General features: G+C 44.9%; 1 protein-coding gene across 1 annotated transcript; it reads right to left on the bottom strand.

Moving 5' to 3' along the window:
- Nucleotides 1-400: 400 nt before the first annotated feature.
- On the bottom strand, nt 401-1,330 carry LOC115077568 (olfactory receptor 1019-like). Its single transcript, XM_029579862.1, has one exon. The coding sequence runs from the start codon at nt 1,328-1,330 to the stop codon at nt 401-403; it is 930 nt and encodes a 309-aa protein (XP_029435722.1).
- Nucleotides 1,331-17,696: the final 16,366 nt, after the last annotated feature.

Here is a 17,696-nt window from a genome sequence, read left to right as displayed (position 1 = left end):
CCAGACCTAACAAATTAAGAAGATATCACCAGTATGTGGAGGATCCAGGTCAATTTCCCTAGTCTGTGATCACTAGAGCACCACTTTCCCTCTTGTGCTTGCTAGAGAAGATGAGGAGGAAGAACAACTTATGTTCAAACCAGTGGAATAAAATGGCTTTGCAGATGGCAGCTCTTTCTAAAACTCCTGATACACCAGCCTTTGTTACACGGGATACCCCCCTGCACCTACAGGCCCTGTGAGAGATTTTTTCACATGATATCAAATTACTACAGTTTTAAGGGACAATCCCAAATCTAGAAATAGCAATGGAGGGAGGGTTGATTGATTCAACAGATAAACCAGGCATCATTATATATATATATATATATATATATATATATATATATATTTACTTTGTTTACTGTTTTCTATTTCTGACTTTTCTGAGGGCAATTTTTACTTCTTGATTTCTCAGGCTATAGATAATGGGGTTCAGCATTGGAGTCAAAGCAGTATATAGCAAGGAAAACAGTTTGTCTAAATCTGGGGAATACATTGAGCTTGGCCTCATGTAGATAGACATAAGAGTCCCATAGAAGACAATAACGACTGTGAGGTGGGAGGAGCAGGTGGAGAAGGCCTTGTGTCTCCCTTCTGAAGATCGGATTTTCAGGATGGCCTTGATGATAGATATGTAAGATGACAGAGTTAATATAAAGGGAAAGAAGGCAAAAAATACACCTTCATTTAGAATTAATGTTTCAAGGATATGGGTATCACTACAGGAGAGTTTTATTATTGCATTGGGATCACAGAAGAAATGGTTAATATTTTTGATGCCACAATAGGAGAACTGGGATATGAAAAATTCTACAGGAATTTGTTCCAGAAAGCCAGTTATCCATGAAGCAGCCATCAGTAAGATACAGATGCTTTTATTCATTATGAGTGGGTATCGCAAAGGATTGATTATTGCCACATAGCGATCATAAGCCATTGCTGTGAGAAGGTAGAATTCTATACCTATGAAACTTAAGAAAAAGTAAAGTTGTGTCATGCATAGAGAGAAGGAAATAAATGTTTTCTCTTTTAAGATACTTTCCAGCAGTGTAGAGAGAGTGACAGAGGTGTTACAGATATCCAGGAAGGACAAGTTACTGAGAAAGAAGTACATGGGTTTATGGAGATGATGGTCAGAGCACATCAGAGTTAAAAACCCAAGGTTTCCCAGCACAGAGATAAGGAAGGCAGGTAAAATGACAACAGAAATGAGGAGCTGCTGGTGAGAATGCCTGGAGAAACCCAGAAGAATGAATCCTGTGATCAATGTCTTATTCTCCTCACCCATTGATTCAGTGTTCATAATCTGTTGGGAAATAAAGATAGCGATATAAACACAACTGTAACAAAAAATAATTTTTCCAGTACTCAGGTTGACTTTTTTGCTACCAGTGTTGTAAGCAATTCTTTCCAGTCTTAAAGTCACTGACATCAGCACTCAAGTTTATATACATGTGTTTCCCTACTATATGGGGTTATGATCTCTCCTTGTAATTTTTATTTGCCACAAAGAAATCATTTTTAGTTCGTTCATTGATTTTTGTGCTTTTCATTTGTTTTTTTCATTTGATGAAGAATTTTTGCAATTTTTTTGTGTTTATTTGCTTTTGAAAATAGTGCACACTGTTCATAATTATGTGCACTATTTACAATATCCCAATACATCATATACATATATTCCTTCTGTACCTCCTTTCTTCTAGGGTATACTTATTTAAGATCTTCAATATTTCCTCATAAGTCAATTGATGGAGACCCCCTCCCACCATTTTGTCAGCCTTCTCTGGACCGCCTCCATCCTGTCTCTGTCCCTTTTGAGTTATGGTCTCCAGAACTGAACACAATACTCCAGATGAGGCCCTACCAATGACATATACAAGGGGATTATCACCTCCTATTTCTTACTGGTTATTCCGCTCTCTATGTAGCCCAGTATTCTGTGTTAAACCCAATTAAAAGCATGTAAATGCTTTTTAAAATCACCCCATAAGGGGTGAATTTTCAAATTCTTACATGTATAAAAATGATCATATATGCACGTAAGTATAATCTAATCAAGTACAAACTATTTAATAAACATCAAACATATGCACATATTTTTGCTTTCATGGAGATTTATACGCATGGAAAAGGTGGCAGTCTAGGGGTGTTTTGGGATGGGGCCAAAATTTACACACACAGGGGCGGATTTTAAATGCCCTGCACACGTAAATCTGGCCGGATTTACGGGCGCAGGGCGCTCGGGGGCCTATTTTGCATAGGCCGCCGACGCGGGCAGAGCCCCGGGACACATGTAAGTCCCAGGGCTTCGTAAAAGGGGCAGGAGGGGGAGTGTCGGGGGCGTGGCAGAATGACACAGCATTTCGGGGGCGTCGACGCGGGCGTGGTTTTGGCCCGGGGGCATTCCGGGGGCGTGGCTGCGACTCCGGACCAGCCCCCGGGACCGGAACACGGAGCGGGGCAGACGGCCGGCGCGCGCAGATTTACGTCTGCTTTTAGCAGGCGTAAATCATGAAACAAAGGTAAGGGGGGGTTTAGATAGGGCCGGGGAGGTGGGTTAGGTAGGGGAAGGGAGGGGAAGGTGGGGGGAGGGTGAAGGAAAGTTCCCTCCGAGGCCGCTCCGAAATTGGAGCGGCCTCAGAGGGAACAGGCAGCGCGCGCTGGGCTCGGTGCACGCAGGTTGCACAAATGTGCACCCCCTTGCGCGCGCCGACCCCGGATTTTATAAGATACGTGCGGCTACACGCGTATCTTATAAAATCCAGCGTACTTTTGTTTGCACCTGGTGCGCGAACAAAAGTACGCGATCGTGCAATTTTTTAAAATCTACCCTACAGTGGGGTAGATTTTATAATTTAGCGCGAACGCGTACTTTTGTTCGCGCACCAGGCACGAACAAGAGTATGCGGGATTTCAATAGATACGCACGTATCCATTAAAATCTGGTATCGGCGCGCACAAGGCTGCCGACTTTGGGCAGCCAGCGCGCGCCGAGCCGTGCAGCCTGCCTCCGTTCCCTCCGAGGCCGCTCCAAAATCGGAGCGGCCTCGAAGGGAACTTCCTTTCTCCCTCCCCTCACCTTCCCCTCCCCCTACCTAACCCCCCCCCCCACTACGTTTATCGCACGCTGGCGCACGCAGATTTACGTCTGCCTCTGGCAGACGTAAATCTGCGTGCGCCAGCGGGCTGCTGGCATGCCATCACCCGACCCGGGGGCTGTTCCCGAGGGTGCGGCCACGCCCCCGGAACGAAACCATGCCCGCGGTGTCGCCCCTGAAACGTCGCGTCACCCGCGCCATGCCCCCGAAACACCGCGTCACGACCGCCACGCCCCTGCCATGCCCCCTGGCACGCCTCTCCATGCAAGCCCCGGGACTTACGCGCGTCCCGGGGCTTGTGCGTGCCGCCGAGCCTATGCAAAATAGGCTAGGCGCATGCGGGGGGGGGGGGGGGGGTTTGAGGTAGGTTTTCGGGGGGTACGCGCGTATCCTAAGCTACCCCATAAATTGCTATTAAAGACTCTCATGCACATAGATTTGCTAAAACATAGCTAGATTCATCAAAAAGTGTTACTAATGCAGTGATAAAAAGGGGTGTGTTTATGGAAATTTGTGAATTACCACATCATGCAGTAACTTACTGCGTCGCATCGATAGTATTGCATGGAGCAATAAACTTAGCTTGTGCTGGGGGTGGGGGAGAGCGACTATCTACAAGGCCCTCATAGTAGTTAAGATTTATATCTCTATAGGAGGGCCATCTAATAGTTTGAGATAGGTGTTAGAGATGGTTTAGCAGCCAGTTTTGCATGTAGAGTGAGACGTTTGAACAGCACAGTACACCTTGGTGAAGATTTGATGTCATTTGGAGAGAGGAAAGATTCAAAAATTGAAATTTCTATTATGTGTTGCATTCCCGACCGCCTCCCCCATGTTCGGGGTCGAGTCCGCTTACCTCCACTCCGGCCCGCAAGAAGAGACGCCGAGATCCCGGTCCGGTGGGCCGCATAGTCGCCGCCTCGCCACGTGGAGAACGTCGTCCAGGCCACCAGAAGCCCCGCCCCTTTCTTTGCCTCGCGCGCGCGAGGAAGGCCCTTATGTGCGTCCAGCACCCAGAAGTACTGGACAGCCCCCCGGCTGACATCACACCCCAGACCCGCATATAACCAGCGTCCAGACTCCTAACAGACGCCTTGCAACGAGGTTCCTTGAATGCTAGTTGCCTTCCCGTCTCTGCTGGATTCCTGGTTCCGGGTTCTCTTGTGCTGTTCCCATACCTGCTTCAGCAACCTGCTTGTTGGTCTTCCTGGTTCTCGATCCCAGTCAGCTTCTGAACTCTGCCTGCCTGCCGCCTGCCTTGATCCCGGTCAGCTTCTGAACTCTGCCTGCCTGCCGCCTGCCTCAATCCCGGTCATCTTCTGAACTCTGCCTGCCTGCCGCCTGCCTCGAGCCCGGTCAGCTTCTGAACTCTGCCTACCCGCCGCCTGCCTCGATCCCGGTCAGCTTCAGAACTCTGCCTGCCTGCCGCCTGCCTCGATCCCGGTCTGCTTCAGAGCTCTGCCAGCTCGCCATCAGCCACGACTCTGCCCTGTTCCTGATCTCTGCTTGCTGTCTGCTGGCCTGGTCTTTGGCCCGCTTCCGAACTCTGCTACCCAGTTACCAGCCTTGACCTTGCCTGGCCCCTGTACACTGTTGCCAGTTGCCTGTCTGCCTCGGCCCTGCTTCTGGACTTCCTGCTAACCCCCTCTTTTCACCTTGGGCCTGCTTCGGCCAGCACCTCTGCGGCCCAACTCCAGCTTAAGTCCCAAGGGCCCGGATCCTTACGGGCTCCTCCCGGGGGGATTCTGGGTCCTGGGTGAAGCCTGTTGCCAGTCCCATTGACTCCGCCTCCCGGTCTGCCTTAGGAAACCTCCTGGTAGCCCGGCCCAGGGGTCCACTGTATCACCTCCACAGTAACCGTAACAGTTTGCAAGGCCATAGACCCGGCGGAGGCCCCTAGCCTACAGGCCGGTCGCTCCCTGTGACATAGTGAGGGCAAAGGCGATCGGCGCCATTTTGAAACCAGTCCAGTACCGAGGGTATGATTAAAGTGATGGCTCCCGGACCCCCCGCTAGACCACCAGGTACATGTAAAAGGTTTTTTTTTTTGGGGGGGGTCAGGAGGGTGGGAGAAGCAAAGGGGTAATTTGTAAAGGGTCGGGGTGGGGGTTTTTTATCGGGCCATCGGCGCCATTTTTATCAGTGGTAGCCAAAATGGCGCCGATGGCCCGAGAGCGGGAGATCACGCCGGGACCCCCCTCCCCCCACTGGACCACCAGGTAATTTAACATTTTGGGGGGGTTCGGGAGGGTGGGGAAGGGTAAAGGATTGGTTTTAAAGGGTCGGGGTGGGTTTAGGGGTTGTGTTGGTGTGCCGGTTTTCCCGCCCTCCCCCCAAATAATTCCCGTACTTGATTTAACAATTTTTCACAATAAATCGAGGGAATTCCTATTGTATCGAGTCCCTTACCGATTAATGACGATTTTAAAATTATCGGACGATAATTTAAATCATTAAAAAATGATTCTTATCCCTACTAACTAGCACTCCATAATCTAATACACTTTCTTGCCGTTTCCACACATACACAGTTATTATTATCTATCCAGCTCATGGTCATTCACAATCAGTTCCCCAATGCCCCTTGATGGCTACTGTACCATCCAATACACTCTCACAAACATTGGTCTGTCCACCATGCTGTTATTTAAACTCATCCATCCATAGCACGATGAATCATACTCAGTGGGCTATCACACTCTTACTTGGACTTATTTCTCAAGCACACTCTGAGAACAAACTAATCCCCACAAGAACATAAGTTCTTGTGGGGATTAGTTTGGAACATATTTGGAACATATTTGGATTCTTATTTGGAACATAAGTTCCAAATAAGAATCCACTTATCACAAACTTACACTCAGTATTACCTTTTGAGTTTTTATCATATCATCACCATGCACTACTGTGTCATATTTATTCTCTTGGTTATTTATATTACCGCTCATATTTATGTACCGTCACACTCATTCAAATAGGCTTATTTATTTACTCTGCTACACTATTACTTTAATTGTATGAAATGTAAATATTGCATTGTTTAACCTCTCCCCTCTTCCAGTTCCAAGTTTATTTTCCCTGTTTTATTGTAACTTTCTCACACCTTTTAATTGATTCTCTGTATTTAAAGTTCACAGTTCTATTGGAAATATTTATTACGTTACGCTATACTTTACACACAATCAGGGTGATCCAGTACCGAGCGGTAGGAAGAGCTGCGTTAGTGCCTACGGCACCCGCGGTTACCGCCCGCACAGTGCAGCTCACCTACCGCTCGATCCTGAAGCCTAATTATATGTAAATGTAAGCCGCGTCCGTAAAGCCTTAGTCCCACGCAACCCAGGATACTGGATAGAGCGCCTATACAGGATCCTGGGTGCGCGGGCCTAAGGCTTCACGCCACGCTGGTATCTGTCATTTCAAATGTCATTTGAAATGACAGATACCAGGAAGTCTGATCCGATAGGATGCAAAAATAAGTTGCTTCGCCGCTGTCATCTCTCTCCTCTCCTCCCGAAGCAGGCCTTGCTCCGGGAGGTGGAGAGAGAGATGACAGTGGCGAAGCAACTTACTTTTCCATCTGATCTGACCCGACAGCACTTCTCCCCCCCTCCCGGAGCAAGGCCTGCTTCGGGAGGAGGGGAGAGAGATGACAGCGGCGAAGCTTTCCCCCAGCCCGGACACGACCCGGACCCCCGACCCGGACCCGACCGGACCCGACCTGACTGCTGTCAGTCTGTTCTCCCTCCTCCCGGAGCAAGGCTGCTTTCGCGCCCTGCTCCGGGAGGGGGGAGAAGAGGTGACAGCTGCGAAGCAAAAAAAAAAAGGGGAGCAAATTTTGTTTTTTTTCAAAAGCGACTTACTTTTGGGATCTGTCAAGATCCCAAAAGTAAGTCGCTTTTGGACGCCGGCAAAACTTATCTTTTTTGCAGCCATCAGCAGGAACACGATCTGGCTCCTGTAGCTCCTCCCAACAAGATGGCCGCCTGCACGGGGAAAGCGTACAATTGGCCGCTGAAGACGTGACGTCACGACGTTTGGCGTCACGGGATGTGACGCCACATCTTCAGCGGCCAATTGTACGCTTTCCCCGTGCAGGCGGCCATCTTGTTGGGAGGAGCTACGGGAGCCAGATCGTGTTCCTGCTGATGGCTGCAAAAAAAGATAAGTTTTGCCGGCGTCCAAAAGCGACTTACTTTTGGGATCTTGACAGATCCCAAAAGTAAGTTGCTTTTGAAAAAAAACAAAATTGTCAATTTTGAAAAAAAAACCCCAAAATTGCTTTTGGGTTTTTTTAGCTTCGCCGCTCAGTTTCTATTTTCCCCCGTCCCAGAGCAAGGCTGCTTTTCGCGCCCTGCTCCGGGAGGGGGGAGAAGAGACACTGAGCGGCGAAACAACTTACTAGCTTTTGGTTTTTTTCGCTTCACCGCTCAGTTTCTATTTTCCCCCGTCCCGGAGCAAGGCTGCTTTTCGCGCCCTGCTCCGGGAGGGGGGAGAAGAACTGAAGCGGCGAAGCAACTTACTTGCACGGGGGAAAGCGGTCTCCGTGGCAGCCCCAGTCCTCTCCCCTCCTCCCGAAGCCAAAAAAAAGCGAAAAAAACGTTGCAGCCCCCTCCGGACATCGGAGGGGGGCTGCAACGTTTTTTTCACTTTTTTTTGGCTTCGGGAGGAGGGGAGAGGACTGGGGCTGCCATGGAGACCGGCACCCATGATCGCGGCCGGGGCAGGTGAGCAGGGGCTGGAGGAAAGCTTGCCACCTACCCTTACCCATGCCTCTACCGCCTGGGTCAGGGTAGGCGGTAAGTTTGCAGGTTAAACGCGCGACAAAACAACAGGGAAAGGTAGCGATAGTCGGGGCGCGGGTTACGGGATGCTAGGGGAATAGCTAATTGGCTCGTTTGCATGCAATATCGCGCTAATTCGCTCGTTTGCATGCAATATACATGCCGCGGGCGGAAGGGGTTGCCCGGGGAATTTAGGACGCGGTAGGAGTAGGTTAAAGGGGATTCGGGATTGCAGGAAGGGCTAACGCGGCCGAAACGTGAGTTAAAAGCGGCTTAGGAGCAGGGTAAACGCGGCCGCACTTTACAGGATAGGCCTGATTGTTATTTGTAAACCGGGTTGATGTGATGCCTATCATGAAACTCGGTATAACAAAAATAATAAATAAATAAATAAATAAATAAATTAATAAGTTCAGCTCACATTCACTAAGTAAAACATCTTGGTGTGAGAGTGACAGAAAAGCTGATGCCTGCTATGTCTGAGGTGGGTGAGGGAAAGAAATGTAAGCATCAATGTATAAATGGGAGATACAGAGTAGACAGTACCCAGAGTGTAGAGTCACTGTCCTGTAGGTCACTCTCTTGGGCTGAGGTCATGTACATTTTAACTAATATGCAGTGAAATGGGGAAATGTGAAAGTGACTGGAGACTTGTAACCTCTGATGTCCTGGGTGGAGTGCGAAACGGTGGAGAGTTATAGAACTCAAGCCAAGAAAACCTCATTTATACAGCTTTCTAGAGAAACAACTCCCCTCTTTACCTATGATTTAAAAAATGGGAAATCTTTTTGCTGCCGACTGCAATAAGCATCTTTCACCCATAAATGATTCTAAAAATGTGTTTGCTTGAACTGCACACTAAACAGTTCAGAAATACAAGCACATTTATTATAAATCATAGGCTAAAGATTACAACTTAAACTAGTTGTAAGGTGTTAAATTGTTCTAATGATGAAAATCATTGCAAAGAAATTACAGAAGAGAACATTTTGATGAGTTGCACTCAACCATAGAAAGTTCAGAAAAATGCAGAACTTGAATGTGGCATCTAATAAGTAATCCAAATTTTAAAAATGATTATATCGTCGTGCAATATTATAAGAGTTTATTTTATAAACATATTCAAATCTTTCATCAGAAGGATCCACAGCAATGGGAAGTTTAAAGAAACAAAATGATCAAGATTTATTGGTCAGGAAGTTTGCTGAGCTGTTTTGCTTATTTAAAATTAGTTTTGTCATTTCTCATTAAAAAATTAAATTAAAAAAAATACAATTCATGGCCTTACCATATGAGTTTATTGCTTGTTAAAAGGTGGTATTTTTTTTTATTTATTACAAATATTTATTAATCGTCTTACTGTTAAAAACACACAAAGTGATGTACAACAAGATAAAATAAAATATAAAACAATTGTTTAAAACAAATAAAACACATTCTTCAAAGACAACTAATATTATCACCAGGAAGATTTTTACAAGCCTTTATCTTATATCCATAACCTGACACTAATGTTCCCTAACTCATCCAAAAATAGTGAGCATCATTCATGTTTTCAGCTTTTTACATAATTATTATTATTAGTACAGCCATGATCTAATATCCAGTTTCCTTCTTAAGTACAAATATTTGCATAGGTTAGGATGACTACCTAATGGCCAGACAATTTCTAGTGGCAAATTTCTGTACCAAATGCATGATTCTGTCCTGTTTTTTGGTTTTTTTTGCACTGAAAGTTAATTGCCAAACATTCGACCACTGCCCAAACTTTCTTAGATCACATCTCATTCTGTCTATTCCCTGAGGGATGTGCACTAGGTTTCTGACCTTATCATCTGCAAAGAGGCACGACTTTCTTTCTAACAACTCTGCAAAATCATTCACAAAAGTGTTAAACAGAGCCGACCCTGGACCCGATCCCTGAAGCACTCTGCTGCATGCCCTGCTTTCTTCAAACTAAATTCAATTTACCACTGCCCTCTGTCATCTACCAGTTCCTACTCTAGTCCACACCCTGGGACACACTCCACCGCTGCTCAGGTTATTTTTGAGTCTCCTGTGCAGGACTGGATCAAGAGCTTTGCTGAAATCCAAGCAAACAACATCCAGCTCATGTCCTTGATCTAATTTTCTCATCCCCCAAGCAAGGAAATCATCTTCATTGACACAATCTCTATCTCTCTCTGGTAAAACCATACTGCCCCGGGTCCTGTAGTCGACTAGATTCTCGATACTTAACTATTAATACCTTTGTTAGAGTTTCCATTAATTTTCCCAGTTCTAGGGTTTGACAAGGCCAAAAGAATCACAAACTTTAAGCCATGATCCAGTGGTGTGATTGTGTATTCTATTTTAACATCAGTCACTAAAATCTGAATTACTCATTGCAACTTTCAGTATCAATCCTGACACAAAACAAAATATTTTCATTTAGGAGAGACTTATTTTCAAAAAGATGAATTTTAAAAGCCCAGCATGCACATTAATTAGCGTTTGCATGAATAAGTTGTTCTCACGTGCGCCAACCATATTTAAAAAAGCACCCAGTTACAAGTGGAAATGCTGTGGTGCACATATCTCACAACTTTTCAAAAAAGGGTGCAGTCTGGGAGGGGCATGGGTATGATGGGGTCTAGCCAAGAAATGCACACATACTAACATAGCCCAGCATGTGTGAGGGTCTCCTGCCATGTAACTTCACTTCTGCTATGCATGGATTGTAAATTTAAAAATAAAATTGAGCAAACGACTAAAGGACTTAGCTTTAACTGGGTGGTGGATGAACTGACCAATTGGTAATGGCGTATGCGATCGCTCCTTTTAAAATTTCAAAGTTGATGCGTGAGCAGTTAAAATTTGGCACATATGTGTAAATGGCCAGGCTGTTTTATAACATGCACGCATACTCATATGCAAAATAAAAATATCCACATCCCTGGGTGCAGGCTGAATCATGCATGCAAATGTGTGCCCATGCGCTGGTTTGAAAATTACCGTATAAGTTTTAATAATAAGATTTTGAAATCATGATTCTAGATTTTGATCACAATAACCATTCAAAATCAGCAAAAACAATCAAAATCACACCCCTTGAAATGCTGGAAATAATTTGTGGTTTACTCTAGACTTTGGATTTTATTTGCCTAAGAGATGCATGTCCAATATAAATTCAGTTGAAATTTTGCCTCTTGTAGGTCCATGCAGTATGAATAATTATCAAATATATTAGAAAATGCAATTTCACTTTTGGAAAATGATATATAATATTAGTTTAATAATACCTAGTATATACTGACTACAAATGATATTAAGTTGGTCTATAGCAAGTTATTTTATCAGTACTTTTGCCTTCTCAGAATGTATTCGCTGTCACTGAGCTACGCACATAAAGGAAATCTATTTATACAAATTAAAAGCAATTCACAAATAATAAATACATGTATCACTTTGAATTGACTTACAGTGTGCGTTCATGTGATGAACAGTAGCTGCTTCTCAAATGCTAACTTTGGATCAGCCAAGTTATAAAGATGTTCAAAGCATTTGGGACCTGATCATTGGAAAACAGGGAATTCACAGAACAAGAGTATCTCTGTCAATCAAACTTCTGAGATATGTATAACTTTTTTTTTCGTGTTTACCTTGAGGTAGAGGGTGTTTACTTTTAAAGAATATGAACATAAATTGGCTGTTTGAAAAGGCAAAAGCTGAATCAATAACAAACTTTTATTAAAAGTTTGCACTATAGAGTTATTTGAATTTTGCTGCTGTCATCATTTCCTATTTTGTTTTAAAACGTTTTCAAAATGAAAAAGCTGAAAGTGGCATTGGCTGGCCCTGTAAACATGCTATCTAGATGAAACACTGTGGCGCTGGAATTAGGGCTGAGATCAGAGCCCAGCATCGTGTACCTGTAGTTGGGATTATTGTTTTCCCTATGTGCATCACTTTGTACTTTTGCACATTAAATTTCATCCATCTCCTACTCTCACAAGGTTCTTCTGCAGTTCATCACAACCAACTGATATTTTAACAAATTTGAATAATTTTGAGTCTTCACAAATATAATCACCTCATTCGTTGTTCCTTTTTCCAGATCATTTATGAACATGTTAAGAGCACATGTCCCAGTACCAGTCCCTGTGATATTCCACTATTGACGTTTCTCTAATTGGAAATTGACCATTCAATCCCGTGCTTTGTTTCTGGCCAGTGATTTTATTTTTAAGAACGGCTTTCTTACCATTTTGCCCAGCACTGACATTAGGTTCACCTGTCTAAAAATGCAACACATGAGACCAGTTTTATTTAATTCATGACCTCTCCCCCCACTACAAAATGGGAGAGATTTTCAAAGGGTTACGTGCGTAACCCCCGTAAAGCTGCCCCTGCGCGTGCCGAGCCTATCTTGCATAGGCTCGGCAGCGCACGCAAACCCCAGGACGTGTGTATGTCCCTGGGCTTTGGAAAAGGGGCGGGAAGGGGAGGGCCTGTGGGCGTGGCAACAGTCCGGGGGTGGGTCTAGGGGCTGGTCCCGGGGTTAGGGGCGGTCCGGGGGCAGGTCCGGAGGCATGGTGGCAGTCCGGGGTGATCCTGAATCCTCTGGCACAGTGGCCTGTGCTGGGGAATGGTGCGTCGGCGCGCGCAAGTTACGCCTACCTCGGGCAGGCGTAACGTCTGAAATAAAGGTAGGGGGGATCTAGTTAGGGCTGGGAGGTTGGTTAGATAAGGGAAGGGAAGGTGGGGGGAGTGGTAGAAAAGTTCCCTCCGAGGCCGCTCCTATTTCAGAGCGGCCTCGGAGGGAACGGAGGCAGCCTGCACTGCTCGGCGCGCTCAAGTTGCACAATTGTGCACCCCCTTGCACGCGCCGACCCTGGATTTTATAGCATGCGTGCGGCAGCGCATGCATGCTATAAATTTGGGCGTAGATTTGTTTGGGCCGGGTTGCGTGAACAAATCTGCGCTCGCGCGCATCTGCCCCAATGAATTTAAACTAAAATGTTTGACTCATTTGTTCATGTTTTCTATTCAAGTCTATGTCCCATTGAAATGTGCAGCTGTGAGACTGGTAACTATAGCCACCAACCATTTCCTGGGTGAAGGAGCTGCCAAGCTAGACCTGATGTGAGAGAAGAAGGAAAGCACACAGGATGGAGGACCAATGCAAGTGAAACATTTTTTTTTTAAGTTGGCTATACTTGACATCTGAATCAAGAGGCTAACATCCTGCCATTGGAAGGTCTCAGCATTGTCTTGTCTTTTCAAAAGCTCTCTTAGCGTCAAAGATAAGGTTCTTAAAAAGGGAGAGAAAGGAATTTGGGCATTGGAAAACAACTTTTTGTTATCTTCACTGCAGTATTCACAGTGCACTGCTTTCACTATGAGTGAGAGACAGAGATGCTGCTACATTTTGTTTGCTCACTAGAGGAGGAAAAAGGGCAGTGCTAGTGAAACACAAACAACAGTGATAGTGATTGCACAGGGTACTCTGCTTGACTGGCTGAGAAAGAACAGTAGTAATGCCTTTTATGTCACAGTATTTTTTGTGGGTGTGTAAAAGTTGCTAATCTGCAGTGCACGCACATTCACTGTTTATATGAGTATTTGTGCGTTTGAGATGGAGAAAGACATTTTTCAGCAGGGGCTCAAATTACTGCAAGTTCAAGGGGGATTACAAACCTAGGAGAAGTTGTGGAGGAGCAGTGATTGTTCCAGTTAATAAACCCAGCTTAATCCAACAACTGAATTTCCCTATAATCACAATATACATTTCAGATTTAACTCAGGATTCTCAATATGGCCCTAGCCACTAGCCAGACTGAGATTGAGTTTATATCATTAGTAAACTACTAACTTACAGGTGAAATTTTAAACTGGTGCACAGGCGTCCATGTGTGCGTGGTTCCTGGCACGAATACATGGATGCACCAATTTTATAACATGTGCACACCGACACCCACATGTTATAAAATCCACTGCCTGTGCGTGGGGGCCAACTTGTGTGTGCAATGGGGGAATTTTGTAAGAATCACATAGCGACACATTAGGGCCTTTCCCCAGTTCCCTCCCAGTCCTCTCCAATAAAGGAGTGGACAGGGAGAGAACTTCCTAAACCTCCTGCCTGCCCTGCCTGACTTTTTCTCTATCCTCCCCAACCCCTAAAACCCCTTTAACTAGGGGTTTCTTGTTGCAAAACTTACTACTGCTCTCTAGAGCAGTAGTAAGTTGCACAGGCTGGCCGGCTGCCAGCGTGCGCTTCAGTGGGACAGCGCCTAATGGCACTGTTTCAGCCCGCCCATGCCATGCCCACTCCCGGCCCACCCCGCCCCTTTTCTTTGCATCCGGTCCTTCTGGGCATACTGGGAGATAACAGGCATGGCTGTAACGGTTTTAAAAATGCATACTGTGTACACGCGGCCCGGCCGCGCATGGTTCTCCTACTATTGGCACATGCCGGCCTTTTAAAATGATGCCTTTTTCTTGGCATCTTGGCACTGTGCTTGCTAAATCCTGAAATACACAGTCTGTCAGGTTATACAAGCACAAATGAGCAGAGTGAATAATCTTCCCTCACTAACAGGGATAATATATTTACAAGAAGCAGTCACATTCCTGGAAGAATGTCTCCTGTTTTGTTTCTCCAGATGATAACTTGTTAAGCAGGATCTCTTTCAGGAGACTGGGAAGTACCAGGAACACTGGATCTTTGCAGAGTTTGTCATGCTGACCTCTCTCAGTTGAGCTCTTTGGGTGGAACATATGCTATGTTGTTTCTTGGTCTACTAACTCTCCTTTTAATGTTACCAAACTGATAAGAAAAAGGTGCTGTGTGGTTTCTTATATATATATATATATATATATATATATATATATTCTTTTTTAACTTTCAAATTGATTTATTGAAGAAAAATGCAAACCGTACATAGAAGTATGGTAATACAAATCAATTGCATACAAAATGATTCCCCACAGTGTGAGACAGTTTGAAATCCTTCCCACACTTCCCTCACCCCCACCCTCCCAAAACATTTTCTATTAGTACTAAAAATAAACGCAGCAAATGAGTGTACACCATAAGTAGTTTGTAACTGCTATAAGATGAAGAATTCGCAGGTTGCAACTTAGTCTGAACTTTCTCGAAACTTATCCTGCCATTGGATGGAAGATGTTGAATAAACGGGTCCCACACTTTGGCAAATGCTCATTTCTTTTGGGTTGTTGATATAAGCCATGTACGATATTCCAATTGTAAGAGAAGGAACATTTCAGATATCCAGAATTATGTTGTTGGGGAATCCCGAGAAATCCATTTCACCAATGTGCACTTTCTTGCCAGTCCTAGAGCTTTATTGAGTAGGAGTGAGCGCTCTCTCCCCTCGCTGTTATGGTCTCCTACACCCAGAATTGCCATATCAGCCGATAGAGAGGGCAAGTCATCCAGAACCTGAGCCATATAGTCCCATATCTGATCCCAGAACTCTAGTATCTGTGGGAAGCTCCATAAGCCTTGTGCCAGTGCTGCCATAGGGTCATGACATTTGGGACAATCAGGGCTGGACTTTGATATGCTCGCAAAGGAGAAATCGTAACTTGATGTATGATATGCAAGTATTGTTCTCGGGCGTTAGCTGCCGGCATAGCTTTGTGCCGGCATAGCTTTGTGCGACATATGAATTGCTTCTAGCTTCCTCTGCTATTGCAGTATCTAGATCACGACTCCATAGATCTGACAGATTCCTCATCCCTTCATGAGGCATCGTATCCTGTAAACATTTATAAAGAGCTGCTAGGGACTGTTTCCACGATTTAAATAGATGCAGCAATCTATGAAATGGACAAGAGCTTCCAGAGACCTCCCTAGCACCATAGTGATTTGCCATGTAGCCTGCTATGTGAAGATAATGGAGGAAATCACGAGGGTTCAATGCGAACAACTCTTGACATTTAGAAAAAGAATATATTTTGAGAGTAGTTGGGTCTAGCAAATCCGCCAGAATATTAATCCCTTGCTGCCTCAGCGTGCGATAAAATGAACCACTTTGTCCTGGGATAAATTTAGGGTTACCACACAGAGGCAGCAGAAGGGAGGATTTCCAAGAGAGGTTCAATCGATGACATAGGGACCTCCAACCATATCTGCCATAGGAAATCAAGATATTATCGTGCATCTGTGTGGGAAGTTCTTGGAGAGCAGCATGAAAAATAAACCTCAAATCCACCAGTTGTGCCAGAATGTAAACAAGATTAAAATCAGAGAAAAAGGAACTGCCATATAACTAGTCCCCCAGTGACCATAGTGAACATGCCATATTATATAGAGATATATTGGGGAATCCCCACCCACCAAGGGTTACGGGAATCATTAATTTCTTTAATGCTATCCACATCCATTGGCACCGCATAAAGGATGTACAGATTTTATGGAGCTTGCCTATATCCGAAGGGGGTATGATTAAGGGCATAATTGTAAAATAGATAATTTTTGGAAGGAGAGCCATCTTGAACAATGCAATCCTCCCCATCAGTGATAAAGAAAGTTCCATCCAGCTCACGGTTAGTTTCCTAATTTTTTCTATAAGAGGAGGAAAATTCAAGGAATACCAGTGGGTTGGGTTCCCCATGATGTATACTGCCAGATATTTAAGAGTTGCATTGACCCAATGAAGCAGCAAATCAGGCCATAAGGTTTGTAAATGCCCCATAACATCTAATACCTCCGACTTATCCAAATTAAGTTTGAGGTCTGAAAAAGTGCCAAAAGACACAAAGATCTTCAGTATTCAAGGAAGAAGATCAGTTGCCTGTGGAACAAAGAGGAGAATATTGTCTGCAAATAGAAAGGTGTTGGGAAGCGTTTGTTCTTTGTAATGGGTAGCTTGATCTAGAATCTGCTGTAGTGCGCGTACCAAGGGTTCTATTGATAGAATGTACAGTAGTGGTGACATCGGGCAAACTTGGCGAGTACCTCTGGTTAAGGAAAAAGGTTTCAAGAAGCATCCATTCACCAGTATCCTGGCTCCCGGGTTGGAATAGAGAACTTGGATGGCTTGATAATAAAAGCCCTCAAATCCCATTGTTTCCAAGACATGCCGCAGAAAAGACCAAGACACCCTATCAAACGATTTCTCCACGTCAAATCCCACCAACACCGGGTCCATAAAATGATGGTGTTGGCAGAGATGAAGAACTTGGGCCAATCTTTTGAGTTTGATACTTGCTCCCTGCCCCTTGAAAAACCCTACCTGTCCCGGGGATACCAGAGTTGGCAAGATGTCCCCTAACCTATTGGCAAGTACTTTAGCAAAGATTTTTATATCTACATTAAGTAGAGATATCGGTCGATAGGCCAATGTAGCATCTGTAGTCTGCCAGGTTTAGGGAGTACAATAATAGTGGCCATACGTAATGATTCTGACATCGAACCCTGGGATATCATAGTGTTAAACTGTGCAGTCATACTTCCGCTAATTTCAGGTTGGAGCATTTTATAAAAGAATGGGGAGAACCCATCGGGGCCTGGCACCTTAAAACTTTGCAAACTATGTATCACGGTTTGGATCTCTCCTTCCCATAGAAGAGAATTTAGTTGAGCCAGCTGCACACTGTTTAATCTGGGCAATGTAATATGCTGCATAAAACTGGCTCTTTCTGCTTCAACTGTCGCTGCCCGACATCTCCACTTTGCCCACCTTACCTTTTTTGCGACTCCTCCCGTGGTTGATAGACGTCTGGCTGCCGAGATGTCTGCCTGCTGTCCTCTCTGGTGCCCCCG

This window comes from Rhinatrema bivittatum, chromosome 16 (genome assembly GCF_901001135.1).
Source record: "Rhinatrema bivittatum chromosome 16, aRhiBiv1.1, whole genome shotgun sequence".
Lineage (NCBI taxonomy): Eukaryota > Metazoa > Chordata > Amphibia > Gymnophiona > Rhinatrematidae > Rhinatrema > Rhinatrema bivittatum.
The sequence above is the reverse complement of the archived record's forward strand: the minus strand, read 5'-3'. Positions and strand labels throughout refer to the sequence as shown.

Bases quoted from the DNA above. Each gene is read 5' to 3' on its own strand.
- LOC115077568 (XM_029579862.1), bottom strand. From the start codon at position 1,330: ATGGGTGAGGAGAATAAGACATTGATCACAGGATTCATTCTTCTGGGT.